Source organism: Panthera onca, chromosome C1 (assembly GCF_046562875.1).
Source record: "Panthera onca isolate mPanOnc1 chromosome C1, mPanOnc1 haplotype 2, whole genome shotgun sequence".
NCBI classification, from domain to species: domain Eukaryota; kingdom Metazoa; phylum Chordata; class Mammalia; order Carnivora; family Felidae; genus Panthera; species Panthera onca.
Genome location: NC_138346.1, coordinates 89,783,952 through 89,808,021, shown reverse-complemented (window position 1 = coordinate 89,808,021; position 24,070 = coordinate 89,783,952). Strand labels below are relative to the sequence as shown.

At 33.8% G+C, this 24,070-nt stretch overlaps 1 protein-coding gene across 3 annotated transcripts in view; it reads right to left on the bottom strand.

Annotated features, from left to right (window-relative positions):
* The window catches only part of LRP1B (LDL receptor related protein 1B), a 1,899,539-nt gene that overhangs the window by 515,373 nt on the left and 1,360,096 nt on the right, over positions 1-24,070 (bottom strand). For all 3 annotated transcript variants that reach the window (XM_078451331.2, XM_078451332.2, XM_078451333.2), the window contains exons 33-35: positions 11,942-12,086; positions 7,403-7,524; positions 5,805-5,936 (exon numbers count right to left, since the gene is read on the bottom strand). In XM_078451331.2, coding sequence (XP_078307457.2) covers positions 5,805-5,936; positions 7,403-7,524; positions 11,942-12,086 — 399 coding nt within the window. The remainder of the gene's footprint in view (positions 1-5,804; positions 5,937-7,402; positions 7,525-11,941; positions 12,087-24,070) is intronic.

Genomic DNA, 24,070 nt, shown 5'->3' with positions numbered 1-24,070 from the left:
TAAGAAAGCTGTTTGTTTGTTTACATTTTGAGTTTAGAAATTATCCAAAAATGATTTGTGAGATATACACAATAATTTGTTTAACCTATAGTTCCTTATTCTATGTATGTTTATGTTATTCGTCTCCCGGGCAGTGTTGAAAAGTTTTTGTTTTCTTGTGGTAGTTACTCCTTTCCCTCTTGAAAGATATACCAGACTTTAACATCTACAAATACATACACACCTTTCACATGATTTGAAAATACAGTCTTGAAGCAAGTTCGAAATGACAACACAAAGTAGTATTGGTTCACTGTCACAAGAACAAGAAGAAATGAACCAGTCCTAAAAATTCACTTTGTAGCCACAGAAATGGTTTTCATAAAATTGAAAAAATGTCCCAAAGCAACAGTATTATATTTCTTAAGCTATTGCTGTTAGTGACATAAAAAGAATTCTTTCTATAAATTCTTCTGTGGCTTGGTTGGTGACAAAATGGTTACTAAAAAAAAAAAAATTTGTAAATAGTTGTTTTCTAAGCTTCCAGGGAAAGAAAAAGAGACTCTCACTTGAGTGTCACCTGCTTCAATTATTAAATGGGTTTAAGGTCACATGATTCAATGATTCAGCATATGACCAAAATAAAATATAATCTTCTACAGGCACAAATTTGCAGAAGTGCAATGAAGTTTATCAAGTAATGCCAACAATGTCTAAACAAAATTTTGTTTCACTGGTTACAAGTGCAGGCTGGCGTAGTGTAAAGAACTGGAAATAGGATCCTCCATACCGTACAACCTCTTGATCTCTCTGGGTTCCAGTTTCCTTATCTGTAACCTGAGGGAATGCTACAACCTGGTAGCAAATGTTCCTTCTTGTTCTAACGGTCAAAGATATATCCAAATGTTGTGGAACGATTACAGAGAGATTATTTCATGTAAGTAGTTGACACTCAAATGTGTAAATGTGGCAATGGTATTTTGTCATATAGTTTCCTTCACTTAAATTTTCAAATAGACTTGTTAGAACAGTTTTAGATTCACAGACAAATTGAGTGGAGAGCTCCCACGTGCTTTCTCCTTTAATACATACACAGCCTCCCCAACTGTCAGCATCTCATTTGGAGTGGTACATTTGCTACAGCTGATAAACCTAAATTGGAATATCCATAGTTTATATTAGGATCTACAGTTCAGATCAGGGATTATTCTTCATGTTATACATTCCATGGGTTTTAATAGAAGTTATAAGGACATGTCCCTTCAGTGTCTTTTGTCTTAATAGCTACATCACTATGTCATGGTGTAAAAAAAACATTAAAATATTCTCCATAGGGAGTGCCGAGCAATGATATCCAAATAATATTCTTTTGATGCTCTCTTGAAAGACAAAATAAACAAACAAAAAACCCTACAGATAATCCATATGTGTATTAACTTAGAAGCTATTCCTTGTTTATCTTTATCCTCTACAGCAACTTAGCTGTGATGTTTCACACCTACTAGATCATAACCAACATGTGTTAATATTGAGTTGGATGACAAAAAGTTGAACAGATATAAAAGATGAAAAAAATAATAGAAGATTGAAATTTTCAGATAAATAATCTTTATCTTCAAGTAATATCCTAGTATGGGTTCATTATAAAAAAGGATAAATACTCTCAAAGCAGGAGAGGGGCAGGCTGAATAGAGCATTACATACTGAACCCCACACTACTAACTGGAACAATGGACTTTGTTTTGAAGGTTTTTCTCCTAACTAAAATATATATTAATTTTTTTTAAAGTATCTCCATTTATTTTGAGAGAGAGAAAGAGAGGCCAAAGAACGAGAGAGAGAAAGAGAGAGAGAGAGAGAGAGAGAGAGAGAGCGAGCATGAGTGGGGGAGGGGCAGAGAGAGAGGGAGGGAGAGAATCCCAAGCAGGCTCTGCACTGTCAGCACACAGACTGATACGGGGCTGGATCTCATGAACTGTGGGATCATGACCTGAGCAGAAATCAAGAGTTGGACACTCAACCAAATGAAGCCACCCAGGAGACCCTAAAATATATCTTTTAAAGCATCAAATCCAATATTCATTCATCAGGAGGAATATCACTCAGTAGGCAAGGATTTTCAAAGCTTATTATTTTTTTTTTTTTCAGTGGAATGGGACTTTTCCATTGAAGTGATAAAAAATGCTTTGAACATTTTAAATCTAGCCACAGGGTGTTCTTTCTTCTGTGGATAGTACCCAGAATTGCTTCCTCTGGTGAAAGAAACCCTTTCACTGCAGAAACTGTAATTCATTAGGACTCAAAGGCAGCAGGATTCAGATGTTAATCCTCACAAAATGTACAGGTTTGAACAATGGATTTATCTCTGTAAAACTGTGGTAATAAAATAATAAGACATAAATTATGATGGTTATACTCAAGAAATGATTCTCCTTCACACCATCTACTTATTATGATGGGAGGTTTTTGTTTGTTTTGTTGTTTTTGTTGTTTAGAATAAGGAGCAACTATGCCCTTCCATTCTGTCATCTTTATCTTTGATTGATCCTAAAGTAGGGATTATGTCACAGATGTGAGTGCCATGAATGAAAGAAGAAAATATGGAATATCTGCAAAGAGAACTAATAGTGGAAGAACTTATAATCAGGTAAAACATAACAGCGTTGGTGGGGGAAAAAAAAGTTGATGCACCAAAAACTGGTTTCTCTACTTTGCTCAGGAGCAATTCATCATTTTGTTTCCTTCCTCCCTGGAGTAACTTCACTCTACAACAAAGCCACAGAGCTTACATACTGTCTATAATGATACCGTAAATCAAGCTGCTGACACTTACTCTGATCCTAATATATTTTCTTAAAACACAATTAGTGAAGGATCAGACTGTGAAATAGATGGAAACATAAAAGGTATGTGCAGAAGTGGTTGGAAGCTCTTAATACCACCACTACCATCATCAATATTAGTGCTTTACTTGGTTCCTTATCTAAGCACTGTCTGCTGGCCTCCTAGGTTTATACTGAATGACTTCAAAGAGCTGGTATTACTTTTTGAGCTTTATTTATCTACTTTATATAATGTTCATTATCATCATTATTGAGTTCATCTTTACTAAGGAATTTTACTAATATACTCTTTCCCCTAGAAGTTAAGGAACAACTATTCTATGCAGATAACTGGACAGAAAGTATAGTATCAGTCAAGAGAACAGAAAAAAAAAAAAAAAAACAACATTGCTAATTAGAAGTTTAAATATGGCTTCCAGGGAATGTTTGTAAATATATATTACACACACATAAACCACATATGCTTACTTCTGCAATTTATTACTTTCTATTATTAGATATCACTACTATCTTCTTAGCTCCCTTATATGTCAGGCACTGTGTCAAACATTTGTATACATTAATCTGAATATTCCCACACTCCATAAACTGAAGAAACTGAGCCTCAGATATATTAACTAACTTACAAACCTCACAGAGTAGTAAGAGGGTAAACTGGAATTAGAATTCTAGTTGCCTGTTGCAAAAGTCTCGCCTCTTCCAACTCTATGTTTTGCTGCCCCGAGTGTCTGTCTGTCTAATCCTCAGATTTCAAAGCAAGTTTTGCGCTGCTATTTTCTGATTAACAATAGGGATTTTAATACATTCTTGAACACTTTAATTTTATATGACTATTCCATATGCCTATATCCTTTTACATTTAGAAGAAATAGATTTTCTAAAAATGATTTCTTTCTAGAAATTTAATTTAAAAATATGGCAGGTATGATATGAAGAACACTCTGATGAAAAACTACTCTGATGCAAAATAAGTTTATTATGATATTAAAAATTATTGGAAATCTAGAAAAAGGGAGAGTACTATTCTCTGCAAACAAAAATATTTGTTTAGCTGTGTTGTGGCACATTATATGAAACTTAACCATTTCAGGGCCAATATAAAGCCTCAGAGCGAACTTATACAAATAATCAGTCTACCCTTAAGAAAAAAGAAATTTACTAGTGATCTAATCAGAACATTTACACCAAATGTTTCAATATTTTACCTTATAGAAATGTTTTAAATGCTTTCAAAAATCATTATGAAGTCTTTAAAAGAATCAAATATAGGGTAACAGTTAAAACAAGGGATTATGGGGGCGCCTGGGTGGCGCAGTCGGTTAAGCGTCCGACTTCAGCCAGGTCACGATCTCGCGGTCCGTGAGTTCGAGCCCCGCGTCAGGCTCTGGGCTGATGGCTCGGAGCCTGGAGCCTGTTTCTGATTCTGTGTCTCCCTCTCTCTCTGCCCCTCCCCCGTTCATGCTCTGTCTCTCTCTGTCCCAAAAATAAATAAAAAACGTTGAAAAAAAATTAAAAAAAAAAAAAAAAAAAAACAAAAAACAAGGGATTATGTGTACTTACTAAAAATTATACATGTACATAACATCTTTTCAAGAAGTTCACCTTTTCTTCATTTTGCACTTTTGCATTTACTAAATACTATATGCTAAAATTCTAAAGAATAAGATGCCTATAATTAAGAGACTGGGTAGATTATGCATGGTAGGTTAGTGAACCTTCCAAGTATAATGAAGGTTTGATCAATAATCACATTGTCATCTTAGCAAAATTTACATAATGCTCAATAAAATATACTATATTTGTCTGAATTTCCTTTTAGGAAACATCCTTTTAAAAATGTAGAAAGTGTGCCTCTATATGATTCCAAACATTGGGTACAAAATAATTTACTTAAGGAAAGTAAAGATCCTCAGTAACTCATTAAATGGTAGCCAGGAATTTCATTAACACATGATTAAACAAAGTGTTAGAGCTGAGGGAAAAAAAATAAGCTTACAGCCAGAATCCCACATGCTGATGCTTAAGGATTTTAAGATTATAAATCTAAGAACTACTTGTTTTTTTAGAATTAGATAAAATTGTCTTTACAATTACAAAAAAAAAACAACACTGTAAACATGCATGTACATCTTCAGAACTAAAACATTAATATGGGAAACATAAGATTTAGTTGGATGAGCAGTAGAAAAATTTGCTCTTATAAAGTTAGACCCACAAGTGTAGAAAAAAAAATCTGAGTATAAATGCCAAAGCATATCTAATGCTTATACTATCTCTGAATTTAGCAATTAGCACACACACACACATACACACGTTTACTTCAATAAATTGGACAGTGTCTACTATCAATTTCCAGTCACACATTTATGTAAGCCACAGAAAATGTTAGTGTCCAATATGCTTTTTTTTCACTGTTTGCTAAAACAAGAAGGTAAGGATAAAATCTGACTCCAAAATTATACATACCGTCTTCAAAAGTAATTTAAATGTCACAGAATTTATAATTGTTTTCTTGTTATTTGGATCTAATATTCTACTACCAATGTTAGAATAGATAATCATTCTGGAAATATTTTAAATAAGATTATGGTTTATGTATATTCTCAAACAAAATATTTTATATATATATATATATATATATATATATATATATATATATATATATATACATATCTATAATTGAATAAAAGTAAAGGTGTCATTTTGAAAGGAGAGAAATAAAAATGAAGCAACCGATTGTCAATCATGGCATTTTCAGGTATTTGCAACTCAAATGCTTTATTTTAGGAAATTTTTACTTGATTTTTTTTTCAGGAAAACATATTTAGAGCAATTTGTATTTGGCTTAAAAATTCATTACCAATTTACTTTCTTGTTCCTCATCTTGACTCTCAGAGTACAGAGGGAAAGGTTATATTTGCATCATGTTTAATAAATCAAGTAAAAACATCATATATAAATTATGAATAAAAAGCTATTTACCTGCATGAAAATCTATTCCAACAGCAAATGAAGTTCCTGATATAGGCATCAATGCATCCATTTTGTCACTTGGTTCCAGAGGTATTCCCCTGATTCCTTCATGAACAGAGTACATAAGAAATGACTCTATACCTAAATTGGAAAAAGGAAAAAAAAGCTCCAAATGAATATTTAAAATTAAAATTATTCTACTAGCATTATTTTTAACTTATTTTTTTTAAATTGTACACTACACTTCTGACTAGTTGAAAGATAGATAGAGAGATTAGTGGTTCTCAAACTTGGGTATGCATCAGAATCTCCTAGAGGACTTGTTAAAACACAGATTACCAGGCCCCCATCGAAGAGGAGAAATCATTTAAATTTTTGAAAAGTTCCTAGGTAGTGACAACACTACTGATCTGGAACTAGACTTTCACAAAAACAGAGGCAGGTAATTCTTGAAAACACACCTGACCTCACAACAAAATTCATCCCCTCTTTTCTAATGCCCAGTTACCTTGTTGTTTATATATGATAATAAACTTTGATTTTATATATAATTTTAGGTAACTATATCACTGTTACTTTTCTAATAAAGTTAGTTTTAAATCATTTTGAACACTAAAAATATAAAAGTCCTTCACTTTTACTAACACCTTGCCATTCTAGCATCAAAAGTATGTCCTAAAATAAACATACATAAAAGCTGACTACCAGAAGTCTGCATGCTGTTTATGACTTTTTCTAATATGCTAGAACATGTTTTTGACACATATTTTCTTATTAAAATTAGAATTCCTAGGTTTACATGGGTCTTTACTACTTACTAACTGTGTGACTCAGGCAAGCTAGTTAATCTCACTATGCCTCAGTTTTCACATCTCTAAAATGGCAATAATAAGAGACCTACCTCAAGGGTTAGTATAAGGATTAAGTGAATTAATATGTTTAAAGTATTTAGAACAGTGCCTAGTACATAAGTGCCATATAAATATTTTATTTAAAAGAAAGCATGTGATAACATTAACAAACATTCCTCATATAAGACTGAAACTTTTTAAAAATGAAATTAAGCTATGATCATTGAATAATAAGATCATTCTAGAACCAAATTTCTTTGAGTCTTAGAGCCAGAATCCATGAAACAAGAAATAGGAAGATGGGTCTGTTCGGTGCCAGTTCTTTGGCAGGGCTCTTCTCTCTCAGCTGAGAAATTCAGAGACCTCACAACCTTTATGTACTTTCTCTTAAATCGTTAAAAGAAAGTAAACATAACTGGATTCAGATTGGATGGTAATTGTAACTGGTCAATTACCGCTTTTTACTTCAACCTTTGCCTATTCAAGTTAAGGTAGCTTCTACTGGGTTTGGCTAAAAGTTTGACAATAAACTGTATTTCTTGAAAATAACTAAAAAAAAGATATGAAGCTTTAAAGAACAGTAAAACTTAAAATATTTTAGGTACATTAAAAATCCTTCATATATGAGACTGAGCAGTGAACCAGAATCCAAAAAGAAGCTAATATTTTTTTTCTATTTTTTAACTACATCATGTTGCCTCAGATCTGCATGGATAAAGTAAATTCATCAGAATTAAATTTTTCAAGACCTTATACCTTGACATGACATTCGGTTCTTTTGGAGATAATATCCCACTGTACACATGCAAGTCCTTGTAGTTTCAGATGTTGGTAAACAAAGCTGAGAACATCCACCATTATTTAGTTGGCAAGAATTGCTGCCTGAATAGAAGGAAAACAAGCAAAAGAAATATAAAATTCAAGAAAAATAAACTATAAAATTTAATAAAATTGGAGTATCATTCAATACCAATAATATGAACAAAATATTTATGCTTTTGTTGATTTATAAATGTAGCTGTTTTATATTGGTTAGTATTATGTTTGAGTGTCTTGAATAATTCGAAGTGGCATGTTATAGTTGAAGTCTGCCCTCCCAAAAAAGTGAATGGAGATCTCATGCATGGCATAGTGATTATAGACAGCAATACTATAATTAATTTATAGTATCAATTAAACTTTAATTACAATTCACAGTTGCTGAGAGACCAGATCTTAATTGTTCCCATCACGAAGAAGAAATGATAATTATGTGATATGGTAGAGTTAGGAGCTAATACTAAGGTGGTAATTATATTGCAACATATAAATGTATGAAATTAACACCTTATATATCTTAAACTTGTACAATGCTTTATGTCAATTATGTCTCAAAACATAGATTTAAAAATAAATAATTAAAACCTATTTTTTCAAAGCAAATGATGATTCATGAGAAGATTCACAGCTACAGAAGAACAAGTGAAATTGGTTTGTCATGAATACTGTTATAGACCTTTACAATATTTTAAGATCACAGGAACTAGGAAATCTTTCTTTTTTGACTACTATATTTCACTTCAACTCTATAGTTACTTCATTTTCAGGAATATTTTATCCAAATATGTCAAATAAATCACTGTTAAATTATATTACTAACTCAATTTGAAGACTACGCTGCTAAAAGGAAGTACATATACGCATACATGTATGTGTATATATATATATATGTATATATGTGTGTGTGTATATTATATATATATATATATATATATATATATATAATTTTTAAAAAGCAAGGAAATAAATTTTGCTATTCCTAGGAACATAATTCTCCCCAAATATATTTAAAACATACCCACAAGAGTCATCTAATTAATTGGCATATTAATCCTCCTTATTCCTGTGTAGTAGCAATGACAAATATTAGTCAGGTAATCACAGGTAGGCATTCTAGAAAGATGTTCCACTGAATTTACTAGGCCCAATGTGCTAATTAAACCTGGTAGCGTGACATTAAGTAATTTACAATCTTACCCAGCAAGTTCATTAAATATCCCATTTTTACAACATTTTTATTATTCTAGGACATGCAATGCCATTTACTGGATGTTCAAGCTCTAATACGAAGTGCAGTAAATCCACTGAGAATTACAAAGCATGATGAAAGCTATATATCAATAGTGCTCTATGGAAAATTCAAAATACCAATGCAGCTCATTATTTCTCATCTCCTGAATTCAAGACAGTCTGATGGGATTTAATTGTTCAATCGAAGCTGTCATGAGCTCTGTCATTTTTGAAGTGTGAAATACCCTCAACTTGGGAGATTTCTCATCAGGAGATCTACCACATTCTCTCCTAATTTCCAATAGCTGCCAGTTCAGTCAATGACGAACTCCATCCTATATAGGGCCACATACTAGGATTTGAGTTGCCCTGAACTTTTGAAATGATTACCTTTATCTCTTATATAAACTAATGAAGATTAGTTGATTTATTTCCCCTTTCCTCAAGCTGACTTTTTACATACTTATATATGAAGATAAAACTTCAGATCTCTGATTACTTTAAGAGACAGTTACATTTACTGTTATATAGCACATAGTTACATAGTTTACAGCAATCTATACTAACCTTGATCTGTAGTTATATAGACTTACAGTAATCTATACTGAACTTAAATATATTTTATATTATAGGAAGCGCATAAACATATATTAACGCAACGCCAATCTATGGACTTAGGCATTTTGTTATAGATTTATTTCAACTATTACAAAAGACTGAAAAACTGAGAAAATATTGACAAGAAATGCTTTAACTATAAAGTTTGAAGAAACACCAAGTGGAGAGAAGGAGAAACAAGGAAATGAAGTTAAAAAAAATAGATTCAGGAAGAGAATTAAAATTTCAAAAAATATAGAGTTCTATAACCTTGACGATATAAAAATATGTGAAAAAATAACAGAAAAGGAACTTCTGGGACTGTGCATTTTTAAATCTATTTGTAATAATAGCAATACATATTGTATCATACTTATTTTTGACAAAAAATAAAATTAGCCTATGTTAACAATTATGTTGTACAACAACATGCATTTCATGTATCATTTTGGTCTCTAATAGGGAGACAGAAAGGAAAAAAATAATTGAAATGAATCATTATTTACAGTATTTATCTTTGCCTATTAAATAAAGAATTGATGTAGGAAAATATTAGATTTTAAAAGACAGTAATTTTGGTAGTGATTATCTGGCAAATTAGAAATATTAGCTTGGCTTAATATTTTGCAATGATACTGATGTTCAAACTTCATGCCCCAATTCTCTAGTAGAGTCAGAAAGTCCACTTGACTAACGAGAAGTCCCGGCTCTCCAGTGATCTGTGTCAAAAATGGTAAATGAAGTAGCTAATTGTACTTTGAAATCCAAAGAAGTAGTAATGTTAACCTTAAATAATCCTAAATTGCTCATATTTCATAGTAATGAAGCTTTTAAGGTACCTGCCATGATTCCGTTAATGGGATTCTCTTTAATACAGATGCTTTTATCAGCATATTTTTTCAGTAAAAATAGTATTCTCACTGAATTTTAAGCTTAGTCATATTACACCATTAATTTCTAAGTACTGCAGGTCCTTGTCAATTTAGTAATACTTTCACGATGCATAAAATGCCAACTCTACTTGTAGGATTAAACTCTTACGAGACAACAATTTATGCACATGAGCAAAAAAGTGAGGAAACATAATAAATTTTTCCTCCAATAAACTTTATTGGGACTGTATCTAGGAATACTCTATATATTAAACTAATATACAATTTCAAACAATGTGTTTGTTCACATTTTGATAAAAAAATGAATATATATTTTTTAAAATATCCTTTTTAGAAATAATGTATCTGTCCCTCTGTTGTATTTTCTAATGCGTTTTTGGGTATAATCTCATTAAGTATAGACTATGAACTAACATTTATCATAGTATTTTAAGTTTTTATTCTTTGTAAATATATCACATTGAAATCCACAAAAATGTCACAATATTTTATTTACTGAGTACCAGTGTTTTATTCTCAATTATATAATATATTCCCCATGACTTGTATGCCAGTAAAATTATTTATTTTGATACAGAAATCTTCCATTACAAAATTACTGGTGAAAACACTCCTGTTCATTATTATAGACAGTGATTTAAAAATATATCAGAGAGGAAATACAGTTTTATGCATAAGGGTTTCGGTATTGGTATCTTCTGAACCATGAAAGGAGCCCAGTAATCACTTCATCGTTATTTTTTATTCTAAAGCAATTCTTTTAAATTTTTTCCAGGTAATTTCAGGAAGGATTTCAGACCAAAATTTGCCCATGCTTTTGTACAGGGAAGGCAACCATAAATCTGGTCTTCATTTTGTCTCTGGATATGCAGGTATGGCTCCCAATTGGTATCACCAATAAATTCTGCCTGAATGATGGTTGTTACCGGTCTTCAGAATCAGCGACCCCCTTGGTTCACTATTTCTACCTATACTATTCTCTGTTTTGGTCTATATGTCCAACTCCTTTAGATGAAAATCCCTTTACATTTTCCTGAAATGTTTTTACTAAGAAGAAAAGTATATGAAGCTAAGGGTCTCATGGCAGAGACTGAGGTAAGGAAGTATAATACAGAAAAATGTTTTTGCTAGAAAACAAGTGCTGCTAAATGTCATGGGTCATGAAACAAAAACTAAGAAAGGACTAGCAGGTGTGGGGCTGTCCTGGCTGGCATCTCTAATCTAATTGCCATTCGGGCAATGTGACAAGTCCACCTATGTAAACCATCTGTTAGTTCTCTCACTCCATTTCACTGCACACCATTTGGACAAGCAAAAACAAAAAAGTAAAATGCTTAGAGCCAAACAATACAGTGCTTTTTGGATGTGAAATTCTTACGTTGACATAGTCCATTTGAAGTCCCCTGGTTCATTCAGGTTCTGGGCTTAATTATATACTCCATATATTTTGCTGGGATTTTTTCTTATTCTTATATTTTGAAATCAAGAACTCGATAAGACTTCTTTGAAGACCTGACAAATTAAGATTCCTTGGGTGGCTCTGCTAATGTTTTGAAAGCTCATTATATACCTGATGTCAAAGGAATTTCTTGTGTAGTATTAAGCAGCATTTGCCTCCCACCCACCCACCCCAGCTTTTTTTTTTTTTTTACTAGAAGCAAAAATACAAACCTTTCAATTGTTGAATTGAGAAAATAATATGAAAAGAGAGAACATTATATATTCAAAAGGTGGCACAAATTCATTACAGTGTGACTTGCCTTGCTGTGCTTCTTTATCGTACACTTTCATATGAACAACCCCAGAAGTCTTATTTCGTAGGACTGTGGGGTTTCTTCCATCCCTTTTGCTGCAGGTTCCCAGCTGAGCTAAGTTTTGGTCTGCCCACCACAGTTTCTTATCTATAAAAATGAAAAGATTTTTTCTATGAAAAAGATAATCATCTTATTAAATAATAATAAACAGCCAGTAAAGTATAATACTTTCTGATTTCTTTTGTTACATTCCCAAGCTCTGTGTCTAAGGAGAAAAAAATAAAATCTCTTTTATTCTTTTAAAAATACAAACCACAATGATATTTGTTTAAATTTTCCTCCTTCCTCTCCAATTAGAGATTCTTGCCTTTAACTTTTCTTTTTCGTAAAATATAGACTATAAATAAAAGCATTTTCAAATTAATATAGAATACAGACTACATTATTTACATATGTACACATGATCACATTAGTACTCTACAATATCTGTAAATAAATGGCAAAATCCAACCAAATATCCAAGCAATTATAAGAAAATATTGTTCTATTTTTGTTTACAGTATGTAAGCTGTTAATAATTTGTACTCCTCATTACTGAATTCTTCATAACTCTTCATAACTCTTTTATTTTTTTGCACAACTTATGACCCTTCCTTCAAAATGTTAATAATGTAAACTGTTCAGTGTATGTGTTGAGGACACGTATTGAATGTTTTTTGGTAGTAGACACTCTGTAATGTTCCATAGATTAAAAAAAAAAAAAAATAGTCCCAACCCTAAGGAAGCTAGCATGCTGGTGAAGATGATAGATTTATTATTATTTTATTTCAAATTATCATAGAGAAACTATAAAGAAACTATTACCATTCTCATTTTATAGATGAAGACTCTAAGATTCATAGAGATTAATTAAATTAAAAAAATTGTTTTTCAGTTTATTTATTTTGAGAAAGAGACAGGATGAGCAGGGGAGGGGCAGAGAGACAGGGAGATAGAGGATCCCAAGCAGGCTCCACACTGTCAGTGCAGAGTCCAAAGCAGGGCTCAATCTCACGAACTGTGAGATCATGACCTGAGCCAAAACCAAGAGTCAGATACTTAAACCAACTGAGCTACCAAGGCACCCCAATGAAATTTTTATACTTTGTCTTCCTATCTCCAAAACTTGTGTTCTTTCTACAACTCCATGCTGATTGCATTACAAATTTTAAAGAGGGGTACCTGGGTGGCTCAGTTAGTTGAGCATTGGACTTTGTCTCAGGTCATGATCTCACAGTTCATGAGTTTGAGCCCCATATCAGGATCTCTGCTACCAGTGCAGAGCCTGATTTGGATCCTCTGTCCCCTTCTCTCTCTGCCCCTCCCCTGCCCACACGCTCCCTCAAAAATAAATAAACATTTATTTTAAAAAAATTAAGGAAAGGCAGTAATTCAAAATAAAGTTCAAAATTATAAAGGTTTTAAACAATTTAGACTTTTCAACAAAAGCCTAACTAATAACAATTGGGACTGCATTAATTTTTACCTAGAAGTCAAAGGTTAATTAATTTTGTGAAAAAAAAAAAAACAAAACAAAACAAAACAAAAAAACTCTTTACCTTCACAGTTAATTTATTCTCATTCAAATGCTATGATATTTTGACTAAACCAAGGCCTAGTTTCAGATATTTAAGAAGGATACTAATACAGATATGAACAATAATCACCCCTTACTGAATTTGATTTTGTACAATACACATTTGTAAACACTGAAGGTAGATTAATACATTTAATCTTCAAAACAATTCTAGAAGGCAAGTATTACCATTATTTCTTTATTATTTTTATTTTATTTTAGACAGAGAAAGTGCAAGTGGGATAGTGGGGCAGAGGGAGAGAGAGAGAGAATCTTAAACAGGCTCCACGTTCAGCACAGAGCGTGATGCAGGACTCAATCCCACGACGCTTGGATCATGACCTGAGCCAAAATCAAGAGTCGTTCACTCAACCAACTGAGCCACCCAGGCATCCCTAAGTACTACTATTATTAAACCATTTTACAGTAGAATGCTGAGGCAAAGTGATATTAAGCAGCTTTCCCCGGGTCATACAATAAATAGAGGCCCCAGATTATATAACAAGCACTGATTTCAGAGCTGCTGGTGCTAATTTCATCTCTAGTATCCCCTTCTATAGATGGATGGAGTTTATAGTCTTCTCTCTTGACATATGCATATGGAGCTTAGATTATGCTGATGACATTGAGTAGCCCATTCACTTTTGGGTTTGTTTTACACTTGTGAATTGACATAACAAGGTAAAAGTTCACTGTGAATAGAAAATTTTACTGTAGAGACTTTATTTATTATTATTTTTAAATTTTTATTTATATTTAAAAGAGAGACAGAGACAGAGTTCAAGCAGTGGAGGGGCAGAGAGAGAGAGAGACAGAATCCGAAGTAGGCTCCAGGCTCTGAACTGTCAGGACAGAGACCCACATGGGGCTGGGTCTCACAAAACGCGAGATCATGACCTGAGCCAGAGTCAGACGCTTATCTGACTGAGCCACCCAGGGGCCCCTGTAGAGACCTTATTAAAAGGTGTATAGAACGGTACAGTAGACTAGACCCATGTATGTTCCCTTTCAGTTTTTTCAATGTGCCACTGTGATAGGAATTTAGAAACACAAAGCAGAAAAATCCATGTATACACTCATAGAGAATTAAGGACCTATAAACAATGTATAAAAGATGGTATTTTATAATGGTATAGATGGTATAAAAGATGGAGAAATAGGTTAAGTTGCAACCTGGAGTGTTAATTTTCCCCCACTCTCAATTTTATTTTATACTCTAATTAAAAATGAAAATAAGATAACATATAATGTGATTTTTACAATAGAGAAGTGGAAGCCATCACTATCCACAGAACTCTAGATGACCTTGATTTCAGCCTCCAAATAGTTCAGTGGGAGTGCTAATAAAGGTTAAAAATAGAATAATTAAGTGAAGATATTTTTATATGTAATATCCTCTGCCACCACCATGTCTGTAACCCCTTGCCCTGAGTTTACAGAGGGTGATAGCCACTAATAGAAATTCTCAAATAAAAATATGACCATAGCTCTTTTTTAAAATACTCATCAAACAGGGGGACCTGGGTGGCTCAGTCGGTTAAGTGTCAGACTTTTGGCTCAAGTCATGAACTTGCGGTTCCTGAGTTTAAGCCTCTGGTGGGCTCTGTGCTGACAGCTCAGAGACTGAAGCCTGCTTAGGATTCTGTGTCTCCCTCTCTCTCTGCCCTTCCCTTGCTTGTGCTCTATCTTTCAATCTCTCAAAAATAGACATTTAAAAAATTAAAATACTCAGCAAACAGGCTTGAAATATTAGGTCTGGTGTCTCGCAATAACATTCCCTTCATTCTGGCATTTGAGGCAGGCAAAACCTGACCCCTAGCTCCTACCTAAAGCAAAATCTGCAAGTCAGTGTCCAATGGCATGCAGAGCTCCCAGTGAGACACCCCCTCTCCAGAAAGATACAAAGTAAAAAGAGTTTTATTTTCATAAAAAAAAGAGGAAATCCGTGATAGACACCCAGTTCTCCTTTGTTACATATCAAGGGGAACCAAGAATCTCCAGTTCAATGAGAAAAGCCAATTAAAGAAACCTCTTAGAACATTAAAAAATCTTGTCTAAATAAAAATATGTTTTAAAATAGAGTGACGACGAAATGTGTTTGAGAAAATCTTCCATAATACAAAGAAAAAGGCAGATAATATGACAGAAGAAGAAAGACAAGTAGACTATTAGTCTAAAAAGTCCAATAGTCAGTATCACTAATCTGACTAGAAATCATTGGTTGTCTACTGCTATGCACTTACAGAAAAAATAAATAAATGAATAAATCAGCCTGTTTTACTTAAGAATGTTCTGAATTGATCAGTAAAAAGCACTAATTTTATTAAATCTTGATCTTTTAGTACATGTCTTTTTAATAATCTGTGTGGCAAAATGGGAAGTGTGCATAAAGCACTTCTGTTGCATGTTAAATCATGATTGTCTGGAAGAAATGTACTTATGCAGTTTAACCTCCAGGAAAATTAGCTTTTTTTTCTTCAAGTTTTTAAATTCCAGTTAGTTAACATACAGGGTAATGTGAGTTTCAGATGCAGAATTTAGTGACTCATCACTTACTACAACCCACAAAAGCCCTCCTTAACCTGTCACCCATTTAACCCATCCCTCCTCCTTTCCAGTAACCCTCAACTTGTTCTCTATTGTTAAGGGTCTGTTTCCTGGTTTGTGCCTCCCCGCTCTATCTATCTCCTTTTTGTTTTGTTTTTTTTTTTTTATAAAAATGACCTACTTTTTTCATAGAATATCATCTTTACTTGAAAGAACAACTGACCCACAATCTATGCCTCTTCAGATGTAGGTATTTGGCAGATAGTGCTCAAAAATGAATGAAATGGAGAAGAGAGTTACTATAAAGCTACAGTAATTACAGTGTGGTATTGGTAAAACAATAGACAAATCAACGAAATCAAATAGAGAGCCCAGAAAAGGATCTCAGTAAATACAGTCACCTGATTTTTGACAAAGCAGCAAAGGCAATACAATGGAGCAAACAGAGTCTCTTAAACAGTGTTCCAGCTGGGACAACGGGGCATTTCCATGCAAGAGAATGAATCTAGGTACAGACCTTACACCCTTCACAAAAATGAACTCAAAAGAGAACACTGACCTAAATGTAAAATGCAAAATTATAAAGCTCCCAAAAGATAATATAGGAGAAAACCTAAATGACTTTGAGCCTTTTTAGTTACAACATCAAAGACATAATCCATGAAACCAGTAATTGATAAAATGGACTTTTTAAAAGTAAAACTTCTGTGCAAAAGAAAATATCAAGGTACTTGGAAGACAAGCCACAGACATGGAGAGAATATTTGCAAAAGATACATCTGATAAAAGACCATTATCAAAAATATACCAAGAATTCTTGGGGCACCTGGGTGGCTCAGTCAGTTGAATGTCTGACTTCGGCTCGGGTCATGATTTCATGGTCTGTGGGTTCGAGCCCCATGTTGTGCTGACAGCTCAGAGCCTGGAGCTTGCTTCGGATCCTGTGTCTCCCTCTCTCTCTCTGCCCCTCCCCTGCTTGTGCTCTGTCTCTCTCTCTCAAAAATAAGCTTTAAACAAAAAAGTACATACAAAGAATTCTTAAAATTCAACAAAACAACCAAATTAAGGAAAAAAGGGCCAAAGGCCTTAACAGACACCTCATCAAAAAAGATATATAGATGGCAGACAAGCATATGAACAGATGCTCCACCTCATATGTGATCAGAGAAATGCAAAATAACATAACAATTAGATACCACTAGACACCTATCAAAATGGCCAAAGTTCAGAACACTGACAACACCAAATGCCAACAAGAATGTGATGCAACAAAAACCCTCATACGCTGCTGGTGAGAATGTAAAATGTTACAGCTATTTTGGAAGAAAATTTGATGGTTTCTTACAAAATCAAAAATATTCCTACCATATGATTCAGCAATCTACTCTGTGTTATTTACCCAAAGTAGTTAAAAGCTTATGTCTACACAGAAATTTACACACATATTTTCACAGATTTATTCATTATTGCAAAAATCAGACTTGGCTAGAAAACAGAAAAGAAAGGAAGGGAGAGAGAAGAAAAGGAAAGAAAAAGAAAAGAAGACACGAGAAGAAGAAGAAAAGAAAAATACCTCTATCCCTAACCACTATAAGCTAGTCAACCTGTGGCAGACTCCATGTTGTTTACTCAACAGCTACTCTCCTTCCTGTCGATTCTGCTAAAGAAGAATAATTTCCACAGGCAACACTCGAAATGCCAAGCACATTCTTTTGCAGCCTCCTGGGTAATAGAGGTGGCCATGTAACCTAATCTAGATTAGTTTCAGGGCAGGAGAGGCTTCTAAGAGTAGCACAAAACTATGCCCTGTCTCTGTGAAATGTCTCTATGGATAACCAATTGGATTCTGTTGGGGCAGTACAAAGCTGTCATATAAATGGGAGGAGAGGCAGAACAGAAAGAACCATGTCCTTGAGGACCATGACCAAAGAACCTTATGCCCAGGAAGGACCATGAGGACTTGGATAATATGAATCTAAGTAGTGACCAGCACGAAAAGGACTACAGATAGCCTAGAAAAAGTATTCTAGGTTGTTGCGGCCCTCTGAAAACATACATTTCATCATCCCTCATCCTTGCTCAAGATTCTTCTAATTTCCTGATTATATACTGCCTCAAATTTAAAATTCTTTACCAAGTTTTAAAATCAAGACATAATCTGAATTGATTCCACCTAAAATTTCTTTCCAACTTCTCTCTAGTACTTGTGTTTAATCCATTCTTGTGACCTCACAATATTCATTCATTCATTTTTCAACTAATATCAGGCATCTATTTTATTTATAAGTACTATATAGGTAGTGGGAAAATGAGAGAAGACAATGACTGCTTTTATAGATCCTATGTTATAGTGAGGGGGAGAGAAATACATAAACAAACAGGAAAGAAATAAATGAAATTTCTACAAATCAACAGCAAAAAAATAAATAACCTGATTGAAAATGGCGAATAACTTGAATAAACATTTTTCTAAAGAAGGCATGCAAATGGCCCACATGTATATGAAAATATGCTCAATATCACCACTCATCAAAGAAATGCAAATCCAAACCAGAATGAGATAGTACCTCACATTTGTTAGGAGGGCTATGATTAAAGAAAAAATAAAAAAGACAACAATGTGAGCAAGGGTATGGAGAAATTGGAACCCTTGCACATTGCTCTGGGAATGTAAAATGGCAAGGCCACTACAGAAAATAGTATGGGGGTTACTCAAAAAAAATTAAAAATAGAACTATCATATGACCTAGCAACCCCATACATCTGGGTATATATTCAAAGGAATTGAAGTCAGGATATCAAAGAGATATTAACACTCCAATGTTAATTGCAGCATAATTCATAATAGCAAAGATATAGAAACAACCTAAATGTCTGTTAAAGGATGAATGATTAAACAAAATGTGGTATATACATACAAAAGAATATTATTCAGCATTAATAAAGAAGGAAATATCCTGTACAGAATGTTGATAACGAGAGAGACTATAAATGTAAGAATATAGGAGATATATAGTCAATCTCAGTATTTTTTTTTTCAGTTTTACTGTGAACCTAAAACTGCTCTAAGGAAATTAATACTTAAAAAAAAAGGAGATTTTGTCACATACAACAACATGGATGAACCTTGAGGACATCATGCTAAGTAAAATTAGCCAGTCAAAAACGGACACACACTTCAAGATTCACTTATATGATGTACCTAATATAGTCAAACTCAGAAACAGAGATTAGAATGATGGTTGCCAGAGGTTGGGGAGAGAAGGAGAGGGGAAGTTGCTCTTCCACAGGTATAAAGTTTCAGTTATAAAAAAAGGGGTATGTTCTAGAGATCTGCTGTACAACACTGTGCCAGTAGTTAACAACACTGTATTGTGCCCTTAAAAATCTGTGAGGAGGGTGAATCTCATGCTAAGTATTCTTATCACAATTTTAACAAAAATTAGGAAAGAAAATAACTAAAAACTTCTATTAGTGCTATGGTGAAAATAGGCATGTTTCCATTTTTTACAAACGTTGGTTTCCCCATCTTTGTCAGCACGTGCTTCCAATATAGGCACCCTTCACTGCACAAGTAGAACCCTTCTGTCCCGCAGCAAAGTATGTCAGACTAGGCATATCTCACATCGACTCTTCCTTCCCACTGATGCTGAGGCGTCTCCAGACGGAATCACATAGTTTTATTTTTAATTACTGCTTTTCCCTTCTTTTCACTTGTATTAATTTTGAGTCTCTATCCAGAGATGAAAGCTCTTGAGAACAAGGATCCTGTCTTGTACTTCTTTATGTTCTTCACAGTGCTTTGCATTCTTTTGAACTGAGCACGATTTAGAAATTTCCTAAATACATGTGAAATGACTGGGGAAATAAATATCCCTAAAAATATCTCCCGTAACAAATCATAACTCAGAAAACATTTAAATAAAGCCATCTCTCCCATTCCCTGTTGATATTATCTTTTTGAAAACATTTCTTTTTAAATATATTTTTCAAGTATCTCTAACACAAAGAACTTTGGTTTTGACTATGTATTACTTAGAATCACATTTGTTTCTTCCACTTTTTCTTTCTCACACTGTTATTGACTTGAATATACTAGAATCTTCAGAAATTACTAGAATTCAAAGACTACTTCCTTAACTTAATGCAAGTAATTATGAGTATCTCTACTCCACCATTATGGGTTGAATTGCGTCTCCCAAAATTCATATGTTGAAGTCCAAACTTCCAGTACTTCAGAGTGTAACTGTTTTTAGAGATAGGGACTTTAAAGGGCTAATTAAATTAAAATGAGTTCGTTAGGATGGGTCCTAATCCACTATGACTAATGTCCTTATAGGAAGAGAAGATTAGAAGGACTGAGTAATGTACAGAATTGTTGAATCACTATATTGTACACCTGAAACTACTATAACACTGTAGGTTAATTATACTGGAATAAAGAGAGAGAAATAAAGAGAAGGAGAAAACTAGGACATAGATACACACACAGGAAAGACCCAGGGAGGACAAGACACCCATCTACAAGTCCTGGAGAGTGGCCTCAGTCAATAGCAAGCATGCTGACACCTTGATCTCAGACTTCAAGCTCCAAAACAGTGAGAAAGGCAATTTCTGTTTAGCCACTCAGTCTGTGAGACTTTGTTATGTTAGCCCTAGCAAAAAAATACATTTACTAATAGAGCTAATAAAAGTATTTATGAAATATAAGGAAGAATTAACATAAATAACAAATATAAATTGATTCTACCATACAATCTCTTCACTCAAGAGATAGAGAAGAGAGAAAAGGGAAATAAGTTTACTGAACAGCACTAAGTTCCAGGGCCTTTTCTAGGCTCTGAACATAAGCAAATATGACTGTCTCATTTAATCATCATAAATGAGATGTGATGTGTTAATACACCTCCTGTTGTTAAAGATGAGGAAACAGAAGGTCAGAAGGTGACCTTCTCAAGGTCACACAGCAGACCTTCTCCAAGGTCACACATGGTGCTAACTCTCAGTTGGTGTTAACTGAATTTCATTGCTCTTTCCACTACATTGCTCTGTATGAAATGGTATCCCACTAGATCTAATAACACTATACCCTGCAATGCAAATATTACTTGATAAATATAAATTGAATTTCAGCCCCAAAATAAACAATTGAAGTATGTGTCAGTTATTATATTTTAAAATTATAATTATAAAATTTTAATAATACTTTCCTGCTTAAATGTATTATCAAAATTAATAGCTGTTTTATAAATATTCAGAATATGTACTTTATTTAAGTTTACCAGAACTGTTGAGATCCATATTTAAAAATTGCATTTCCTCAAAAACTAGCCCTTTACATTTAAAATATAAAATGCCCAGTTACATCTGAATTACAGATACATGACAAATAATTTTTGTAGAAGTATGTCTTAAAAATTGCATATATAAAAATTATTAATTTATATGAAATTCAAGTTTGACTGGGTATCATGCATTTTATCTGGCAATTCTATTATCTCCACTCTCTTCTGAAACCCCAAAATTTACAAGAAAGCAATGAATAAGGTATAAACCTATAAAGACAAGGAGGGTTTTATAAAGGAAAATAAAGGCCATGGCTATAAAAATTGTAGTAGGTTACAAGCAGATTATAATTGGTGACTGACTTTACAGATAAAATGAAAATCTAGACCTTCAAAGGGAGGAGGCCAGATGTAAACTAGTCTGCACTGCAGAACTTCAGAACAGGTCAGAAACTGGGAACCTAAAGGTCTGTAAAAACAGGGAGTTACATGCCATTGAAAGAAACATGATGGATTTCATCTAATTCAGGAGTTAGAACCAAGTGTACACAACCAAGAGAGTGATCCTCTTTAAACCTGGTCAAAGAGTTAGAGATATACCCTCTGGAGAGGATCACTGAAGACAATGAAAAAAATAAGACACAGCTCAGGGTCTGTATACTATAAATAAACACACGGATTAAGAGAGAATCTATATTAGCGGTTCTCAAATTTGAGAATGACATAGAATCATCTGGAGGGTGTGTTAAGACACAACTCTTTGGGTCCTACTCCAGAGTCTATGATTCGGTAGTTCTGAGAGGGCACCTGAGAATTTGCATTTCCAAGTTCCCAGGTGATGCTGATGCTTGTTGGTCTAATGGGTTTCCACCTTAGGTAAACATTAGAATCATCTGGAGGACCTTTAAAATAACACCTGAGATCCATTCCCAGAGATTATTATTGAATTGTTTTGGCCTATGGGTTTTCCAAATGTTCCTGGCTATTCTAAGGTGCAGTGGCCATAAAAAACAAGGGACCTAAGCCCTAAGCCACAAGACCTCTCTCTCCCCTTCCCCATGCTTTGAGGAAGCTGGCATTCAGGCTAACATCTCCCACATGAGTGATGAAAGGGTTTCTTTCCTCTTTGGGGGAAACTGTCTCACCAATGCTCTGAAGAAGCTGATTACCGAAGAATATTCTCCTCCCCAAAGCATCCTGGTATAGCTATTTTTAATGATGCTTACTATTACATAAACCCTGCTTCTTTAATGCTGAATTTCCAGTCATCATTAGAAAGGTGAAGTCAAGATACATCACGTAACTGAAGAAAGACTACACCAAGACTACACCATGACCAAGAACCAAATTAAGTAAATACACAGGAAAAATACTCAGAGGAAACAGAAGCAAAAGAAAAAAAATTATATATATATATACCAGAACAAAATACAAATTAATATACTCAAAGTTATAATAGGAACTACATTCTTAAAGCAAGAAGAGGAGGGAATTAAAAAAAAAAGGAACAGAGAAAGCAAAAGTTGAACCCCTAGAAACTACAACTATTCTAGCTGAAATAAAAAATTTGATGTAAAGTTTGAAGTTGAAAAACATGCCTAAGAAAATAAGAAGGAAAAAAAAGAAACAGAAAATGAAAGTTCACCATCTAAATGGAATGGGTTCAGAAATAGATCGCTGAAAAACAGAAGGCAAAAAGTGATTAAAAAACAATTTAACATTATTTTCCAAAACTGAAGAGGGGAAAAAAAAATTCTAGAGAGAAAATTTAGTTAATAAATCAAAGGACCCAATAGCGGAATAGCATTGGCCTTCTCAACTGCAACATCAACATTGAGAAGACAATTAAGCATGCCTTGATAGGTCTGATACAAAATTATTTCCAATCCTGATTTTCATTCTCAACTGCTACAGACTGAATATTTGCATTCTTCCCACATGTATATATTGAAACCCTAATTCCCAATGGGATGGTATGAGGGAATAGGGTCTTTGGGAGGTAATTAGGAGCCTCCATGATGAGAGGAATGACCTTATAAAAATAGAGCTAGCCCTATTTCTGCTATCATGGGAGAATATGCCATTTGCAAGCAAGAAAGTGGGTTCTCACCACATGATCTCTATGATGTCTTCACCATATGCCTAAATCTCTACCTTATGCCAGACTATCCTCTTATCTTCAGTCTGTGTATACAACTGCATAGATATTTCTACCTAAATATAAAATAGTCACTGCAAACTTTACCACAATAAAATCCATTTCATTTTTCCCATGTATGTTCCTTTCCTGGTAAATTTCTGTTATGGACTCAATGTTAATATCCTTCCCTCAGATTCATATGTTGAAATCCTGAACCCCAGTGTGAGGTGACCAGGGAGGTGATCAGATAGTAAAGATCGAGCTCATAGAGGGAATTAGGACCCTTACAAAAGACATCCCAAAGAGCTCTCTCACCCCTTCCATCTTAGGATAGGGAGAAGACAGCTACCTGAACCAGGAGGCATGCTCTCACCACACATAGAATCTGCCAGCACATTGATCTTGGACTTCTCAACCTCCATTAGGGTGAGAAATAAATGTTGATAAACTACCTAGCCTGTACTAATTTTTGTTATAGCAGCCTTAAACGACTAAAACAACTTCTCAAACTGAATGACCTCCATTTAGTCATCAGAGGTAAAAC